The sequence below is a fragment of the Falco peregrinus genome, chromosome 16 (genome assembly GCF_023634155.1).
Source record: "Falco peregrinus isolate bFalPer1 chromosome 16, bFalPer1.pri, whole genome shotgun sequence".
Classification (NCBI taxonomy): domain Eukaryota; kingdom Metazoa; phylum Chordata; class Aves; order Falconiformes; family Falconidae; genus Falco; species Falco peregrinus.
Genome location: NC_073736.1, coordinates 3660496 through 3679956, shown reverse-complemented (window position 1 = coordinate 3679956; position 19461 = coordinate 3660496). Strand labels below are relative to the sequence as shown.

The 19461-nt window shown below is 56.3% G+C and overlaps 1 protein-coding gene across 1 annotated transcript in view; it reads right to left on the bottom strand.

Moving 5' to 3' along the window:
- GRM4 (glutamate metabotropic receptor 4) overlaps nucleotides 1–19461 on the bottom strand; it is a 53680-nt gene that overhangs the window by 19357 nt on the left and 14862 nt on the right. The window contains 3 exon segments of the mRNA XM_055819970.1: nucleotides 1435–1589; nucleotides 4095–4230; nucleotides 15599–15815. Of these exon segments, the coding sequence (XP_055675945.1) occupies nucleotides 1435–1589; nucleotides 4095–4230; nucleotides 15599–15815 (508 nt within the window).

Genomic DNA, 19461 nt, shown 5'->3' with positions numbered 1-19461 from the left:
GCTGGTCAGTCTCACCTCTGTGCCCAGCAGGACCATGGAGCAGATCCTCCTGGAAACTGTGCTAAGGCACACAGAAAATAAGGAGGTGGCTGGTGACAGCCAGCGTGGCTTCACGAAGGGCAAATCGTGCCTGACAAACCTGGTGGCCTCCTACAATGGGGTTACAGCGCTGGTGGATGAGGGAAGAGCAACTGGTGTCATCCACCCAGACTTGTGCAAAGCATTGGACGCTGTCCCACTTGACATCCTTGTCTCTAAGCTGCAGAGAGATGAGTTTGATGGATGGACCACTCGGTGGGTGAGGAATTGGCTGGATGGTCGTGCTCAGAAGAGCTGTGCCATGGCCAAGCAGAGACCAGTGGTGAGTGGTGTTCCTCAGGGTCCGTACTGGGACCGGTGCTGTTCAACACCTTTGCCAGCGACATGGGCAGTGGGATCGAGCGCACCCTCGGCCAGTTCACTGTGACACCGAGCTAAATGGTGTGGTCAACACGCTGGAGGGAAGGGATGCCACCAGAGGGACCCTGACAGGCTGGGGAGGTGGGCTCGTGCGACCCTCATGGAGTGCACCAAGGCCAAGTGCAAGGTCCTGCATGTGGGTGGGGACGATGCCAAGCACAAAGACAGGCTGGGCAGAGAATGGAGAATGGATCGGGAGCAGCCCCGAGGAGAAGGGCTTGGGGGTGTTGGTGGACGAGAAGCTCAACGTGACCCGGCAACGTGCACTTGCAGCCCAGAAACCAACCGAATCCTGGGCTGCGTCGCCAGCAGCGTGGCCAGCAGGTTGAGGGAGGGGATTGTCCCCCTCTGCTCCCACCGGCAGTGCTGCATCCTGCTCTGGGGCCCCAGCACAAGAAGGACATGGACCTGTTGGAATGACTCCAGAGGAGGCCACACAGGTGGTCAGAGGGCTGGAGCACCTCTCCGTGGAGACTGGCTGGCAGAGGTGGGGCTGTTCAGCCTGGAGAAGGCTCCAGGGAGACCTTATAGCACCTTCCAGCACCTAAAGGGGCCGACAAGAAAGCTGGGGAGGGACTTCTTACAAGGGCATGTAGTGACAGGACAAGGGGGGGTGGCTTTACACTGAAAAGAGGGCAGATGTTGGTTAGATATTAGGACGAAACCCTTCACTGTGAGAGTGGTGAGGCGCTGGCACAGGGTTCCCAGAGCAGCTGTGGGTGCCCCATCCCTGGCACGGTTCAAGACCAGGTTGGACGGGGCTTGGAACCACCTGGGCTGGTGGCAGGTGTCCCTGCCCATGGCAGGGGGTGGCATCGAGATGGTCTGTCAGGCCCCTTCCAACCCAAACCGTTCCATGTTTCTTTGATTGTTTCCCAGCCAAAACCTTGCAGTTAAGGGGATGCTGTCAGAGAGGACAACCGACCAGGGAGGGGGGAGGGGAGTTGCAGGAACCCACCCAGTGCCACGCCTTACCTTTGACAGAGACCCTCTTGGGCAGGATGGTGACAGAGCCCTCGGCCACCTCCTCCAGGTGCAAGACTGGGGAGATTTTGGAGCCCCAGCTGTCTGAGCCCATCCAGATGAAGTGTCCTGTCTGGTTCGCCCTCTTGGCCGCCTCCAGCACCCTTCTGTGGAGAGAAGCAAGAGGCACTGGCACTTGCCAGCACCACAGGGCCCGTGGAAGCGGGGATGCTGGCGTGGGGCAGGGCTCAGCGCTGTTTGCATCTCCTGTGCTGGGCACTCGGTTCGGCACCAGCCACCCGGTGCATATGGACACACGAGAGCAAACCATGCTGCTCAGCTCCCACACCCTCCGTCCTCCCCAGCCCAGGCACACAGGCTGCTTTTCGCACCTCATTTGCATATTTGCTGACTGGTAATTGAATTTCCCCCTTAATTACCCAACATTAGGAAAAAAAATCAGGTTATGCTGCAGCAGGCAGGAGAAGCAGCAGCACTAGAGAGCACGCGTGTGCTCTGCTCTGATCAGCATTGCAAGCCACAGGAGAGGGCCAGCCAGTGCTGCCAGTGCCCAGGCTAGAGCTAAACTGGGCTCTGCTGGGCAAAACTGGGCAGCTGAGCAGCAGCTGGGAGCTGGAGACACCATCCGACCTGCCAAGCATCCCTCACCGTGGCCAGACACTCAGCCGCACACGCTTGCATGCTCCATAGCACCAGCCAGTTCAGAAAATCGCAGTAGTGGATGGGAGCTTTCCTGGATCCGACCCTCCAGGCTCTTTTTTCCCAGGGCTCGCTGTCCCCCTGGGGGCTTGTGTGGGTCCCCAGCCCCACAGGAGCAGGGCCCAGGGCAGCTTCACCTCCCCATCTCCCTGTGCAGTGAGGAGGCAGGTTTGTGACTCACCCCCCGCCGTCGGGAGCTGATCATTTCAAGTCCAGATGGTGTTTGAAACACGTAATAAGGAGAAAAAAAAAAAAAAATAACACATACAAACTGAGCAAAGAGCGGAGACAAGAAGGGAAGAGGCAGGCGTGCTCTGGGAGCCACGGGGCCAGCAAGCAGCCGGGGAGCCGTGCCAGCTGCTCCATGCTCATCCGGGGTTGCCCCCAGCTCCGGGTGCATCCCACCGCAGGTTGGTCAGCAAAGCCCACGTCCCGCTCCAAGCACAAGCAGCATCTCCAGTTGCCCATGGTCCTCGTGCGGGGCAGGAGCTCCCCAGGGCAAATCTAGGATATTCCTGTGAGATCAGTGATTTACACCCGATCTGAGCCAGGCAGAAATTTGAGCAACAACCACCCCCAGACCATCTTGCTCGGCAGCATGGCCCCGCGTGTTTCGGGAGAGGCAGCACATCGTCTTCCAGGCTTCGCAGCCCATCCTGGCACGAGGGTCGGGATCACGGCAGTCTCCACTCCCGGGCAAAACCCACGTTTACCCAGCACGAGGTAGGTGCATGTAAACCACTGTTCATGGGATGTAATCCTATTTGGATGGGTAAATGTTTACAAACCCCAGTTAATGGGACTTGCCATTTACACAGCGAGGTAAATCCCCCGCTTCTCACCACACACCCGCGTAAATGTCAGGTTTGCAGACATTTCTATTAAGGAAGGAAAAAAGAAACTCAGAGCGTTTGCACATCTGATGTAAACTGATTTAAAATCGCAGTTTACCCACATTTACATAATGTTTGCTGATTAATAAATTAGATACTTAGAAAATCAGGGGTAGTTCCATGTGAATCATTCTGCTCCATAAACAACGGGAGCTGCAAGACATTGCATCTTCGCCTGCAGAGCAGCTCATCACCTCAAAGTGTGGCTGCATCCCCAGCCCCACTGGGCAGGCAAGGCGACAAGGGGGGGTCCCTGAGAGGCTTCCTCTTCCACGCTGGGGGCTGAAGCTGCACAGCAAAGCCGAACTGGTGCCTGGATCCTGCCACGGCTGGTGCTCAGTGAGGACCCGCGCCAGCTCTGACCCAAGCTGTGAGCAGCGTGAAGCAGCAGGGTGGTGACAGCAGGGGTTTCCAAAGCCAGCAGAAAGCAGATCTTTCCTCTGTTGAGCTCTGCATCGCTGTGGTTTGATGGCAGCAACATGCCAGGCGGCCACTCCAAAGTCAGCTCTTGTGGGTCTCTGCTGCAGATCCATCCCTGCCACGCTGCAAGGCGCGTCCTCTCCCCGTTGCAGGCACGTCCCTGCCACGCTGCAAGTTCATCCTCTTCCCGTTGCAGGCACATCCATGCCACGCTGCAAGGTGCATCCTCTCTCCGTTGCAGGCACATCCATGCCACGCTGCAAGTTCATCCTCTTCCCGTTGCAGGCACGTCCATGCCACGCTGCAAGGTGCATCCTCTCTCCGTTGCAGGCACATCCATGCCACGCTGCAAGTTCATCCTCTTCCCGTTGCAGACACGTCCCTACCACGCTGTGAAGGCAGCTACGCAGGCACAATCTGCTGCATGTTGCAGACACATCTACACCACATTGCAGACACATATGCACACTGCAGGCACGGCTGGCTCCGGGTGTAGTGCCCAGCTCCTGCCATCAGCATCCCACACCCTATGCCCCAGCCAACGGCACATGCAGAGCGCCCAACAGGCTCGATGCGGGTGCCCTGAAGTGCATTTCCCCCCACCAGCTTCCCTTCCCAGCCAGGCCAGCCCCTCCGCACCTGATATCATCTTCATTAGCAAAGATGATGATGGCCCGCGCGTGCGAGGTCTCCAGGAGGCGGTGGATGATCTTGTCGAACTCTCCCGGCTTGGGTTCCCGTGGGATCTTGACGGACTGGGCCACGCACACACCCCCTGCGGCAGAGAGAGCCCCGGGACTGAGACACCCCCACGAGCCCCCATCCCCCAGGACAACCCCTCTCCCAGGGCTCCTCATCCCCACAACAGGTAAACAGGGGGGCTCCCCAGCTCCCACCCCAGTGAGGGGCTCAGGACCACACCATCTCCACAGCCCACAGAGCCCCTGACCATCAGCCAGCCCCCCAGGACACATACCCAAGCCTTGCCCTTACACCTCCTCACCCAGGTCACTGCCTTCACCCCTCCTTCTCCCCAACAGCTCAGCCCTTCTGTGCCACCTTCCCTCCCATCCCGGATCTCCATACCTCTTCTCTGCCTTCCACCCACTCCTCCAAGTACCTGTCACCTCAAGCCACAACCACATCACCCCCCATCCCCCCAACAGACACAGGGTCCCATCCCGGTGGCTCAGAGAGGGTTTTCCAGCCAGCTCCAGGCACCAGTCCCTCCCCAGCCCAGGACTGGGTTTTGCAAAGGGCTCTGCACACACAGTGGTCAAATACTGGCACAAACAGCCCACAGGAAGAAGAGATGATGGGCTGCAGCCCCAGCACCAGCCCTTCGCCCCCAACACAGCAGCCTGGCTCTGCAAAGGGTTTTATTCCCATCCCTGCAGCACCAGCCGAGCTCCCAGCCCAGCTTTCCACAGAGTGATTGCAAAAGCAGCTAATTAAAATTAAAAGAGACGAGGGGAAGCTGGCAATTGGAAGAGTCCCCACACATGGCTGCTGGGCTCCCAGCCTCCAGCTCCGAAAAGCCAGAGCCCTCCTGCTCCTGCATTTTTGCAAATGCCAATAAAAAGAGAGATGGGAGCGAAAATTAAACATTGTGGGACCTTCTGAATGTAATTGATGGTCTCAATTTGCATAGTAAATGACATGGCTGATACCTCGCCTGTCATTAAAAGATGCCCGCTTAAGCAAAGGTCAGAGTAATTAGCACATGGTGGCAGGGAGAGATTTCCCAGCATAAGGCCCTGGAGAGGAGCAGGGGGAGGATGGGATGGGGACAGGCTCCGAGGCAGAGGGATTGCTCCCTCCCACTGGGCTGGAGTAAAGCTGGAGTAACTTGGCCCCCTTGCAGTCAAATGCAGAGAGAGGGGGGATCTGATGAGTGCTGAGCATCCAGCAAGGGAGGCTGCAGGGATGGGGATAACAGCATCCCCCAGCAAATCTCCACTGGCCGGGGGACCATCGCCCAGCCCCGGCACAGGGGGGAGGGGGGGGGGTGTTAGGTTGGGCTTTTCTTTTTTTTCCTATTCTAAGAAATTGGGCCAATTTGCTGTGTGTTTTCCATATGGGGAGCCAGATGGATGGAGAGGAGGGAGTTGGATAAACAGACTCCCGGACAGACAGATCAGCCAGGCGAGACGGGCAGCAGCAGGCAGTGCCGGCAGGACGAGCGCATCCCTGGCTGGGGGACACTCAGCCCCGGTCACCACCAAGCCCCCGGCCAGGCCAGCGTGGCACCAGCTGTGCCACCAGAGGTGACAACTAAGGAGCTGGTGCAGCTTAATTACAGTTTCCATGGCAATAAAAGGAGAAAATCCAACAAAAGCAGCAGTTTGCAAACACAAGACCCTTTCCAAAAGCCCCGGCGCAGTCGGGCAGGTGCGTGCACGTGCAAGTGACAGCTCAGGGCTGACACAAGCGCACACCCGTGTGCCACCAGCCACCAACACAGCCAGGCTCCTCTGCTCTGGGCTCGTGCAAGAAGACACACGCTGTGACACATCCCACCGCGACACGTGCCCCTGAACACATGCGCACCACGAGTGTGCAACACAGGGACACGGCGGGTCCAGGTGTGCATGTGGCAGCTGCAGCACCAGCCCCTTCCCAGTACAGCCAGAGCCGAGCCAGCTTCCAGGCTTTCCTGGCACAGCAGCAAGGCTTTGCCCTGGGGCCCTCCACGAGGGCTTTATTCTCCTTGCAGGGGCTTTGAGCATCCCCAGGATCCTGGTGGCACTTGCAAATGGCCTTGGGCAAACTTGGAGCAGGGACCACCTCCTCCTACACGTGGCGAGAGCGGGTGGCAGAGGAGATGGGCCCGTAAATAAATAAGAAAAGATACTAAATCAATGGCAATTCAGAAATGACCAAGCCGCTCGGCAGCTCTGTTAAATCAAACTAACGAGGAATGTAACAAAAAAGGGATACAGGCAATTAGGATGTAATGAGGACTTTATTAATGCACTGGCTGGAGAGCACCGAGTACGTGAGGGGGGACGTGGCCAGGCCAGTGGGAAAGTGGGGATGGGGCCCCAAAAAAGTGGCTGGATGCTGGGAGAAAACTGCCCCAAGGATGAACACAGATGTCTGCAAAGCCTGGCTGCCAGGCCTGGGCCCTAAGTTTTGCTACAGCTCATCAGGGATCTCCAAGCTCAAAAATAACACAAAACCAGCCTGGGTAAAAGCCCCCGGGGGGGTCTGGGAGCCCCCCATTCCCCCAGCGTCCTCCTCCAGCCCCACGGACTGATGCTGACAACACCACTTAACATTTTTATCTTCTTAATTCATGAAATCTTCTTAATAATGGAAAAAAGGGGTCAAAGGGGTCGGGGGTGGGGCAGGCAGAGCTGTGCGTTTCGGGGCAGCCCTGCTCACCTCCAGCAGCCCAGGCTCTCAGTGCCTGCATTATTCATGGACCCCAGGCGCCACAGCGGGAAGGGGGATTTGCCAAGTGATGCTCCTACCGTCTTCCGCACAAAAATCCATTTAGTCAAAACACTCCTTTAAAGCAAGAAATCAAAGCGAGGCGGCGGTGGCCATGGGGAGGAGGTGGCCACTCTCCCTCCTCCAGCAGGACAGCACAGCATCGCTTCCCAACTCAGGCCAAAGTCTGACTCTGGGAGAAAGCAGGAGGCAAGGTACAGGGACCCCTTTCCTCCCCCGGCTTTGTGAAAGGACCAAAGAGGAGTAGGAACAGCGAGGAAAGCCTCCAGGATCAGGGCAACATCTCACAACCAGCTGCTGGAGGCAGCGTGGAGACAGGTGCCCAGTTTAAGGATGCTCAGACGCGGTCCCATGCATGCCATCACTGACAGATGGCAGCGCAGGATGCAGGGCGCTTGCAGCAAGAAACAGCCTTGAAAACCCAACCTGAGCCCATTTCCAAATCCCCTGTGGGCTGGGGAAGCAACCAGGCACCCAGAGCTGCAGCCTCAGGGCCTGGGAGCACCCAGAGCACCAGAGCTCCCGCAGCGGTGGCAGCCCAGCCCCATGATGACAGAGCCAGCAGCTTCGCAGGGAGGCTGCTAGGAAGAGCCAAGGATGCAATATTCAGCAGCCCGCATCCACGGAAGCGGAGACCGACAGGGAAAGTGAAATGGTGGGGACGTAATTACAGGAGGTGGCCAAGCGTGTCTGGCACTGCACTTGCAGCTCTTTCTCTGCTGCCTGCCGGAGCTTGCTGTAACAAGCCCACCCTGGTTAATAAGCAGCGGCTGCCCCATCTCACCCAGACAGGTCCCAGCGCAGGGCAAGAGGGAAAAATCTCCCACGCGGAACAGGGACACGCAGCAAGAGCAGCTCTGCCAAGGGAAGGATTTGCCGCGGGGCTCGTTGTCCAGCAAACAACCCACCCTCCTGCCACAGGGCCAGGGATGTGCCTGCACCCAAGTGCCACCCCGAGGTGGCCCCAGGAGCAAAACCACGAGGGTCTGCACCCAGTGCCACCCACCAGCCCCATGCACCCATCCCCGCCGTGCATGGCTTGCCTGTGAGTGTATCCCCCCCGACCCAGGGCAGGGCAAAGCCCCCCAGGAGCAACCTGCTGCCTGCACCATCCTCAAGCATGCGGCTGCACCCCTCCCACCGGCATCACCCCCAGCCCAGTGAGATCTCAGCCTCCTCCAGCATCCCCGCAGCTCGCCGGGGGCCGCAGGGACTCTCCTCATTAAGGTGGGGTTAACGCATGTTGTCAAACACAGGTCAGGGTTTAATCTCCACCATTAAGGGCTCGGTGGGAGCGCAGCTGCTCTGGGAAGCACCCTCTTGATTGCAGGTAGCTAATAAGCTTTTGCTGCTGCTAACGTACACCATCAATCAGGGAGCACTCTGCTGGGGCTCCCCACCGAGCCGGCAGCTGCCAAGTGCTGGGCAAGCACAGGCATGGCACATAGAGAAGGGGGGCTTGGCTCAACCGTGCTGGGAACGGCAACATCCATGTCCCCCGCACCACCACACGTGCTCCCCAGGCACCCCGAGGAGGGGTCCAGGCTCTGCACAACTCAGCAACGGTGGCCGTCTGCATGCAGCACCTGCACGGCTCCCTCCATGCTCCTGGCCTCCCTAATCCCAGCCATTTAAATAAGATTCCAAAGCCCAGAGTCTTAATTGGCAAGCGGCAGGCTGCTCCCTGCCCTGGGATTCATTATTCATGTCACTTCAAAGCCTCCAGGAACCAACTCAGTAGAGGAGAAGTCATTAGGGACACGGCTCTTTGCCCTCCTGGAGCAAAGCTCCTGCACCATCGTGAGCCTGGTACACTTTGGTCTAACCACAGAGCACAGGATGCCCCGCACCGGGCGGGGGCTTCCATCCTCCATCCACCCACCCACCCACCCTCAACACTGCAGCAGCATGCGCCTCTGCAGGTTGGGGAACGCTCCCTACATCCCATGGCACCCACGGACAGGCCGGCTGGGGAGCGTGGTGTGATGAGGGAACAGCCCAACGCCACGGCATGAGCTAAGGGACAACAGCAGCACTGGCGAGCCCACCCTGGTCCCACCACCCACGGTGTGGTCTCACCTTTGCTGCGGCAGAGCCCTAATGACAGCCATACCCAGATTATCCCACATGGTGGCTGCAATATCCTACGAGTCCCAGTCCCACTGCTGGCAAAGCACCTCCGCTATCAGCTCAGGTGTGCCTGGGGACACTGACCCCCCTTTGTCACCCCAAACCAGCCCCAGCGCATCCCCCTGGTGCAGCCAGATTCTCAACTTGTAAACTTCTGCACATCACTGCAAGGCGGGCATCTCACCCCTTCCCTCCTGGCAATGCAAAGCAGGGAGTGACAGCAGCCCCCCAACCCCCAAGTTTTTTCAGCCTGGTCCCACTTTGGGGATGGTGGGTCCCTCCTTGTGTGTCCTGAGCTCTGCACCATGCATCCCCATCACCAGAGGCTCCCGGCACTTGCCGCCTACCTCATCCCTGGAACAGGCTCAAACGCTGCTCTTCAGTGTTTTGAAATCTCATCAGGCATTATCAATCCGAGCAATTTGAGCCTGCTTTTCAACTGCCTGCATTGCTGGGCTAAATCGGCAATTAATGAATTTGCAATGGGGAAAAGAAAAGAAGAAAAAAAGCAAGTCTTCAGCTCAAGCCTAGGGCCCTGGGCAGGGCACTGGGGAGCAGAAAATTCAGGTTCCTCATGCAAGTAAGTAACAGCACCACGGTCTGTGTCCACGGGAAAGCTCTTATGCCAAAGACCTCATCAGGGACTCGGTGAGTCAAGCCCCCCCAGCTCCTGCAGCCCCTCTGTGGGCGAGCTGCATCTCCTTCCCCCTCACCCTACTGCAGCACTGAACTAAGAAGAGCCAGGACGCTCTGGGATTTTTGGGGAGGTTTCTAGCAGGATTTTGCAGTCTTTCCCCCATCTACTGCTGTGCACAGGGAGCATTGCTCTGCAGTCAGAGGCTGGAGTTCACTGCCTGCAGCAGAGCCCCCCACCCATCACGCAGCTCCAGGAGCCGGGGCTTGAAGTGCCAGGTGAGTCCTGAAAGCAAAGACAGCTTTTCCCTTCATTTACCATAATAATTCAGCTCAGCACTCCTAACCCAAGCCCACACCACAGAAAACACCCAGGCTCCCCGCTTCACTGACCCCCCCGGCCGCGTCTCCCGTCTCACCCAGACCTCACCACTGGCACTGGCACAACGCAGCCGGGGTCGCCAGCCTGTGGGCACCCACAACACACATCAAAAATATTCACAAGCAACATATCGACTCGAGCTGCCTCCATAACCCAGCTTTGGGCTGCGAGCCAGAGCCCGCGCACCAGCCTCGACCACAACTAATAGCTCCTCTTCGCCCGGCCCTACTCCCCTCCCTCCCCGCTCCCACCGAGATGCCAAAACAAGGAGCGGAGGGAAGAAGCGAGGGCAGTGTTATTTACAGGCAGATTTCGGCCAGCAAAGGCATCCAGGCCTGGAGCGTGTGTTTTTCCAGGCAGCGGTGCCCAGTAGTCCCAGTCTGGCTCTGGCTCTCCCCAGTCTCAGCCTGCCGGACACTTTGCATCCACCAGCAAACAGCTCAAGGGCAGGGAAGGTTTTTAGGTGGGGAAACTGAGGCACAGCTCCCTTCAGGCTGTATTGGGGTACACAGCACTGACAATAGCAAAAAGAAAAGAAGCGGGGGGGGGGGGGGAAGAATAGGAAAATAACTCGGGAAACATGGTTTCTGCCTCCAAGGAGCCTGCGAGAGTTGCAGGACCCAAAGCAACGATGGCAGCAGAGCCTCAGTGGCCAGACCTGTCTCTCCAGCTGCCCTGTCCTGCATGAAGGCATTGCATCAGTGAGAGCTGGGGGTAATTTTTGGGCAGAGGGTGGGATGATACAGTCCAGCACAGAAGCTCAGGGGGTGAGTATAAGCATGCTGGTGACCCTTCATGAGCCATACTATGAAAGGACTTCTCAGGGATGCTCCGTTTGAGCCCCAGAGGGGCCAGAGATGCCACCAGCCTTGGCGTTATCAGCCAGAAAACACCCACAGGAAAAGACTGACCCAAAAGCCAGCCTTCCCGCAGAGCAGGGACCCTTTGGGCTCATGGCATCATGCCACAAAAAAAACCATCCAACTCTGCGCTGGCTGCTGGATGGGACGATTTGGCTGGGTAACCGAGACGCCGGCAGCAAATAAGAGCCCTCCGGTGAGCCGTGGTAATTGAGTGCTGACTGCACAAGAACAGCCGTCCTCAGGGATGAAAGGGAGCTGGATCACCAGCCCTGCTCTGCCTTACCGCTCATCACACCTCGCTGCCACAGGGCTGAAGGTCACTCGCTTGAACTCCTGCCCACTCAGCTGGGGAGGGAACTCCAGGGACAGGGCCCCACCAGCATCATCCTCCCATCCATCCCAGCTGGGGACAACATCCATGGGACCCAGAACAAAGGCACTCCCCAAAACCAGCGAATAACCAGGATTAGCCACATCCAGGATTGCACATACAGATCTGCCATAAAGACACAGCCTATTTTTGCTTATTTGGGAGCAGCTTTTTGGGTGCAACATCCTGACACATCAACCAAAAGTAATGAACCCGGCTGAAACCAGAAGGAGACAGCCATGAATGTCACATGGGGATGAACAAATGCATCACAAATACATATCAGCCTCCTCACTAAAAAATATAGAAAACTCAGCGAAGGATAAAACAGCAGAGGGGGGAAATGACAGTGTAAAATTGATCCAGACACATGACTAAGGAGTCTTGCGTTTGGCTGGAAATATTACCCTCTTCACAAAACCGAGCGCTGCACATTACGACGCATGGCATAACATGCTGCGCTCACCAGCTAAATTACATAAACATAAATCTAATACTTCATTTCCAAGAGCTCGGCAACAGCAGAGATGTCAGCACACCCAGAACCAAAGGGCTGCTGACGGGTCTGCCCATCCACCCCAACAATGCCACGGAATGGGGTCAGGGGGTGATGCTGTACACCAGGGGTGGGAGATGGGGACACTGGAGACACCCCAGTGCTGGCCCTGCCTTGCGCTGGTGCCCAGCGTAAATACAGCTGACACCCACTGCCTTTGCAGGATGCTTTGGAGGAGCAGGATGCTTTGAGGGAAGCACTTAAAACACTTTAAAATGGCCAAAGGAAATTCACCCTTTGCAGGCTGAACACCTCTGCAATGCTAGCACCAAAAAAAAAAAAAAAAAAAAAAAAAAAAAAAAAGCATTTACTAAATAAGGACCAGCTGGCCATCGGTGCAACCACCAGCAATCACCAGGAGCCAACAGCATAATTGCCAGAATAATTGCAATATATAAGACGTGCCAGTATGTCTTGGTAACCCAGGGCCAGCCTTGGCTGCAGGAATAACCTGTCCCCGGGGTGAGAGCCTTCCCTCCCCGCCAGCGGAGGGAGTGGGTTTGTGCCTCCAGCAAAAACACTTTCCACTGCGACAGCGAGGGCTTTAGCATGAGGCTTTGCTAAAAATTGAAACTGAAGGTCAAGTTGATAATGCATCAGAAAGCAAACAGCTTGAATGCTAACTGCTAACTACAGCAATGAGCATTATTGCCTGATGGAAATAAAAACTGACTCTGAAGGCTCAGGCTTGGCATGAAAAATGAAGCAGAGCGAGTTCAGGAGGAGAGCGGGAGATGCTCACCCTGATCCCCGGGTCGGGTCAGAGACCCCCTGCGCTGCCCCCGCCGCTCTCCCTCCTGCAGGGCTCTTTCTCCCAGCATAAATACCCCCGACCAGGTAAACTCCATCGCTTGACAAACTGCTGGCAAGCCCTCGGCAGAGGCCAGATCCTCAGTCAACCGACAGCCCTTTTACATCACTTTGACATGCTGGAGGCACCTTGAAGCAGCAATAAATCGCAGGACCCTTCATGCTGCTGGAGAAATGCAAATGAGTGCCAGGCATATACAAACAGGCTATGAAGGAGAGGCCAGATTCTTCACCTGCTCCTAGTGGCTCTGTGCTGGTGTAAAGGTATTTAGTGTCAGCAGAGCCATCTTTAGGGGGGAAGACAGAGAAATGAAGCAGGTGCAGCCCAGCTCCTCCTCCACCCTTGTAGTTGCCACCACAGGGGGCAAGACTGGGAGATCTTCAAATAAAAATAAAATTAAAAAAAAAAAGAAAAAAAGAAAAAGCATGTTCTTGGTCCAACCTCACCATTATTCACAGCCATGGAGCCCTCTTCCATGGGCAAAGCAGTGAGGGTGAGACCCCCCGGTGCTCCTTCCCAGGGGAGATGCTTTGGGAAACAGCTTGGAGCCCACCCAAGCGAGAGCTGCTGCCCCGGCGCCCTGACTCCGGCTGATAAACGATGGCTCTTCTAAATAAACGTATTCCTGCGGCGTGGCATTACTGCTGATAACACACAGGCTGCACTTACGCCGCTGTTATACTGCAATTACAGTGGAATTATGCTTTTTGATAACTAAATTATCACTAATGCACATAATCGTTGGGTTACGTGGATACACAAATTACAGGACTGCCTCAGCCCCAGATTAATACACGTGCATTTCGACTCCATGTACACTTGTTTACTCTGCAATTACACTGTCATATCGTTAACCATCTGGTTATAAGAATTTGCGGTAACCACAGGTATCCGAGAGAAGAAGTGCTCGCGCTGCAGTAGGGCCACCAGTCACAACCACCGCTCCTTACTGGTGCTTAATGGAGGAGGAGCGTGGCTTCCAATCCTGCCTGTGCCCCAGCCCTCTCACCCCAGCCATGTGCAGCCCAGCACCCCGGGGAGCAGCACCATGGGTGCTGGAGCAGATGCAGAGCATCCTCCAGCCCTGCTTGCTGCAGGATAAGGGCACAACAGAGCCAGGCACAGGCTAACGAAGCTGCTTCACCCTGTCACACCCCCCACCCCCCCCCTGTGTCACCCAGCAGTCCCATCAGCCCTGCCCTGGGCATCTCGCTGGGCAGATTCTGCCGGCCCAAGGCGGGCATGGAAACTCCCTTTTTTTGGGTGGAAAAATGCTGGAAATAATGCAAAAATGCCCCCACCTCCCCCAAAAAAGGCTGCTTTCCCTTACTGCTCCTATAGTCAGACGAGAATCTCATTATCAGCACTAACCAGCTGGGGCTGCTGTTTGCATTTACAAACCCTGGGAGCTGTTAACATCGCCATAAGGGCAGCCCTTTGCTCGCAGCCCTTCCATGGGGCACCCCACCCTGCAGGACACCCCTGGACCCACGCACCCCCCCCCGGCACCTTTGCATCTGCAGATCCACGTATCATCCCCTGCAGCAACTCGCCGTCACACCCGACTGCGCGGACACAACCCCAGCTCGGCGCGGGCACCCCAGCACTGCTCACACCTGCATCCCCATCCCAGGGCACGAGCATCGCACCCGCCTGTTCCGAAGCATCCCCACACGCTCCTTCTTGCTCAACCACAACCCCGTAAAAATATTCTGCTTTTCAAGTTAAAATCCTGAAGAGCAGTTTCCAGGTTGAATCCCCAGATGGGTTTCTCTGCATATTAAAAGCACAGCCGGTTCCCAGTGCCAGGGCGTGCACGCAAGACAGAATTAACGCTGTTCCTATTTATAGGGCTTTGATTAGGAGCTCGTCACCTAGAAGCTTTTATTCCCTTTATCCATTTATAAGGCCGTAACACAGTTTGACTAGCTCCAGATAGGCTGGTGTCCCACCGATTTTGCCAGAACTTAATGTGCCATTCAGATACAGTTAAGCCAGTAATAGGCAGCAGCCTGTGCACTGCAGGGTTTTAACTGCCTCGGAAAACACTCTTTAGCTCCCATCCCACCCCGTGCACACGATGCTGTGGAGGCGAAGTGATGATGCCGGAGCCAGGAGGGACCCCGGTGCTGTGCCGGTCACTCCGTGGGGTCTCAGGGTGGCTCTGCACTCATGGTGATAGCACCCATAACAGCGATCCCCAGGGCTCCTCACCCAGCCCAGCCCATCCAGGGTTGATGCTCGGCCACCAGCGGGTACCCACAAGCTCCTCTGCCATTCCCAAGGCTGCTAATCCCCCCTAAGCATCCCAGTGCTCCTGTCAGCAAAATCTTTCTGACTCCAGACAAATCCTCCCAAAGAGTTTTGCTGAGCACAGACTTTCCGCCTGTCCAAAGCCTATAGACAAATTAAAGCACCTGCCCTCGAGGATAATTCCACTAAAATTGGGCGAAGCATGCGGTGATGCCAACTTTATTTTCTGTTAAAACCTGGGAGTATTTGTAAAAGCCTTTTCTTCTGGAACGCGCCCAGCACCGTGGCTCAGCCATGGAGGAAGCTCAGCAGATCTGAGGTCTCCTGGCAAGCAGGGAATGGGATCTCGAGATGTTTTCCAAAAAGAGCCAGCAGCAATAAAGCAGCCTGCCCTGCAGAGTGGAGGCAGCTTGGGATTGCTGGTCCCGATCCTTGCTGGAGAGTTTGGATCCTTCCTGGCCACCACATTGTCCTTGCAATCAGCAGGGCAGCCCCAAAACCCACACTGCCCCAGGGCTGTCCCCAGAACCATGCCACCTAGCCCTGCTCGTGCGCCACAATCACATCGCAGCTCAAGCCGAGAAGCCCACCAGATGCATCCACCCATCCCCAGCCATTGCCTTTTCTCCTCCAGCCCCAGCTGCTCCAAAGCCCACACCAAGCTCCCATCCCAGGAGAAACCTACTCACCATCCTCCCTGGACTTCTGGATGAAGGCTTCCACACCGCTCTCACCATAGCTGCCCTCGGAGGCCAAGGTGGAGACGTAGTTCCACTTAAGGGCTTTGACGATGTCTACCATGGCTTGAGCCTGGTAGGTGTCAGACGGGACGACACGGGAGAAGAAGTCATAGCGGCTGTTGTCGCTCAGGTCCGGCGCGGTGGAGGCGTAGCTGATCTGGGGGATCTGGGATGGAGGGGGCAAGACAAAGCATCAGGAGAAAGAGGTGATCTTCACCCCACTGCAATGCCCTCACCTTGCCCATGCTCCCAAAGCCCTGCTCTGGAGAAGGAAGGGGTGGAAATCAAGGAAGACCACCGGGTAGGTGGGAGCATGTGCCACTAGACAGGCATGGGATGCTCCACAGCACCCAAGACCAGCACCTTATGGAGGAAGACTATGAAGTGGTGGGTGATCAGCTCTACTGGGTCTTGGTGGAAACCCAAAGGCTTTGATCCAGTAGCTTCCATGCATAATTGGGCACAGGAGACACAAAACCACCCTAACCCATGCCAAGACACACATCTCTGCACCCTCCAGTCCAGCCCACACAGAGGCCAGCAGGTCAGAAGGACTCCAGGATCTGCCCAGCAGGTCAGAAGGACTCCAGGATCTCCCAAGGAAGAACAGAGCCCAGCCCCAGGGCAGAGCAGACACCAACAAGTCCCTTCAAGGTCCACCAAGGAGCTGGGCAGTCCTGGGCATTGCAAGGAGAGGTTCAGAGCATCCCAAGCTTTCATTGCTGCATGTACCACGCCTGCCTGCCTCCCTGCTTGCTTTGACCTCCCCTCCGTGCTCCGCGGGTGCCAGCCAGCACGAGAGCTGTGGGTACCTCTGGGTGCTGCCTGGGCAAAGGGGACCAGCACCACGCAGGGAAAGCCGGTTCCAACCCTTGGCCACGCAGGCTAGCTCAGCCCCTGGGGACATCGGGGCTCAGGGACCACCTGAAGCTCAGGGACACCCAGCAGGATCCCCAGTTGCCTGAACATCGAAAGTACCCAACATGGGAGACGCCAAAGAGAAAACCTTATTTCTGCCCTGGACAGCACTCCCAAGGTCTCCCCTTGGCTTCCTGCCCCAGGAAGGACAGATCCCACCCCACCCCACCAGGTCCCGTCCACCCAAGCCATAAATAAGCCCTTTAAATTAACCCGAGCCACCGCACCTCACGCAGTACATTAGAATGATTTAGCACCGCAGGATCATGCAATGCTTAACACTTACACAGCACTTTACATCTCCAAAACACACCACAGATGTTAATTTATCTTAAAGATGGAAAAGGCTTATTAAATTATCAAGCCCAGTTTCTCCCCACCAGCCTGAAGCTCCCTGCCAAAGGCAAACCGAGCACCCAGACAGCCCCGTCCACCACCCCCTCGCCCCCCCACCCGAGCAGGTACCTCTCCAGGGTGCAGCCCCACACATTGCAAGGGCTGGCAGAGCCCAAAACCTGGGGAAGGTGTTAAATTCAGCCGGGATGCGCCCAGAGCCACAGGGCAGCAGCACAGCAGAGACATCGACAGCCCTACCCGGAGCGGGCACGGCCGGTGGCAGGATCCGGCCACCCGCTGCCCTCTCACCTTCCTGCGGATGCTGCTTCAGTGCCAGGACCAAGCAAACAGAGGAGGAACAGCCCAGGGCATCGCCGACCCCAAACCACCCCATGGCTTGGGGGCAAGCAGGCACCGAGCAGCAGCCCCCGGCTCTCGGAGGGTTTTCCCCCCTCTCCTGCTCCCGCTAATCCATTTAGGAATAATTCAGTAATGGCAGCTTGCAGGAGCGCAAATGCTGCCAGAGCCACAGGGGACTGCAAGGGATCCCAGTAATCCTCCGGGCTCAGCAGGCTCCTGGGCGATGCCAGATGCCTAAATCAGCTTCAGCCTCACCCATCACCAGTCCCCGTTAAGCAATTAGCCAGATCCCAGCAGCAGAAACACCTGGGTGGGCTTGGAGGGGACAGGGAGAGGTTTGGAGGGGGGGATCTGTGGGAATCCTAGTTGGTGTTATAAGACCAAGCCACCTTACTGGGAGCCCAGCAGGGTAGCAGCATCCCAAGGATGGGGAGACGTGCACCAGAGTTACCCCATGGACCCTCCCAGGTCTCCCAACCCTCCCAGGACCTCCTCCATTCTCCTCCGCTCCTGCTCCCAGGCTGCACCGCACAGTTTCTCCTTTGTTTCTCCGTTATTTTCCCCTCTTCCACTCCTGTCTCTCTCTCTATTAAAATGCAATACCAGTGTTATAAACTCACGACTCCACCTGAATGCTAAAAGGCCCCCAGAAAGGAGCAGCCACCCTTCCACCTACCTGCAAAATAAAAGATGAAAAAAAAAAAGAGAGAGATGGAGGAGGAGTGGGAGAGGAAGGAATCTTTATCAAGACACAAATAGGATTACTCTGTGTGACAGTCTGCTTTGTGCTCCTTTCCGAGGGGCTGTGATCTGCTCGCTGGGTATCTGTGACCAGGAGCCGGTACATGAGACTCGATTAAAATTCTGCTCAGCAGGTGAGGCGCTCGTCTGGCAATCATTCATCCTGGGGAGGGAACGGGGGGGGGGCTGCTCCGCGCCTGCTCTCCTTGCCAGGATCCTTCCTGCCTTGGCTACAGCGGTGCCGGGCAAAGGATGGACACGGGGGCTTGGGATGGAGGTGATGCAGGCAGCGTACCCATGCAATGAGGTCAAGTGGGCATGGAAAGCAGCAGTGCCCACGTCAAAGGAGATTTTGGGGGGCAGGGATGCAACCCTGTCTTTCCAGAGGATCCTTTCTCAATGATTTTTTTTCTCTGCAAAGTGGTTTAGTTTAAACAGATCCCTGCCTCCTCAGCAGAGCGCTGGTGATGGAGACTTCCCAGCTGTTCCCCCATTCCACCGAGCATCCCATCCAAGCTCGGACAGCTGGGGCACATCTGGCTTTAACCCCCAGGCTGCCCATCCCACCGGAATCTCTGCTGGAAAATGAAGCCTAGAAACTACCTGTTGATCTACGGGCTATAAACTGGAAGCTGTATTTTAATAAACAAATGGAAAGAGCTTTTTTCTCTTATTCCTCTGCCTTGGATGGAAGTGAAAATAAAATACCGGTTCTCAAACGACCATTTCATAGACGACTTCTGCCTTTTTTCCTCCCCTTGGCCTTTTTGATCTCCTGGTCTGCAATAGCCCAGCTCCTGGCACCAGCTATTTTCTCAGATAAAAGACAAAAGTCCTTTTAGGTCCGTAAAAGCAAAATGCAGGCAGGGAATTCAGGGTTCTTAGAAAGAAGAAGGATGTAGCGGGGAGGCCAAAGCTGGAAATTTGGCCTCTCAGCTGCATATTTGGGCACCGGTGGTACCTTCTCTGGCTCATCTCCAGCCTGGGATAAATACTGGGGCGGGGGGGAATCAGTGGGACCAGCTCTCCTGCACCTCAAGACTCCTTTGTCCCATCAAGAGTGAGGAGTAATGCCAGAGCAGGGGGTAAAACCTCCTTCCTCCCTTTTTTTGAACCAAAAAACAGGGTCAGCATCATCCAGAAGCACCCCCAGCCTGCAGAAGTGCCCCTCAGGGTAAGAGAGCAGGCGAGAGCCATGGTCGGGGGTGTCATCCTGCTCCTCCCAGCCCCTTAGGTCAATGGGCTGGTGTGATCGACCTCAAACCCACTGCCAAAGCACCTGGATTTCATACCGATTTCACAAACACCGAGCTGGTGGGCCGTTTTTCCTACAGCGGTGGACAGAATCCCTCTGGATTGGGGAGAATTAGGCAAAGGCGGTGATTTCAGCACGGCTTAAACCATCAATCTGAACATCAGCCCGAGCAGCCAGGAGGGAAGGAACCAAAAAACAAATG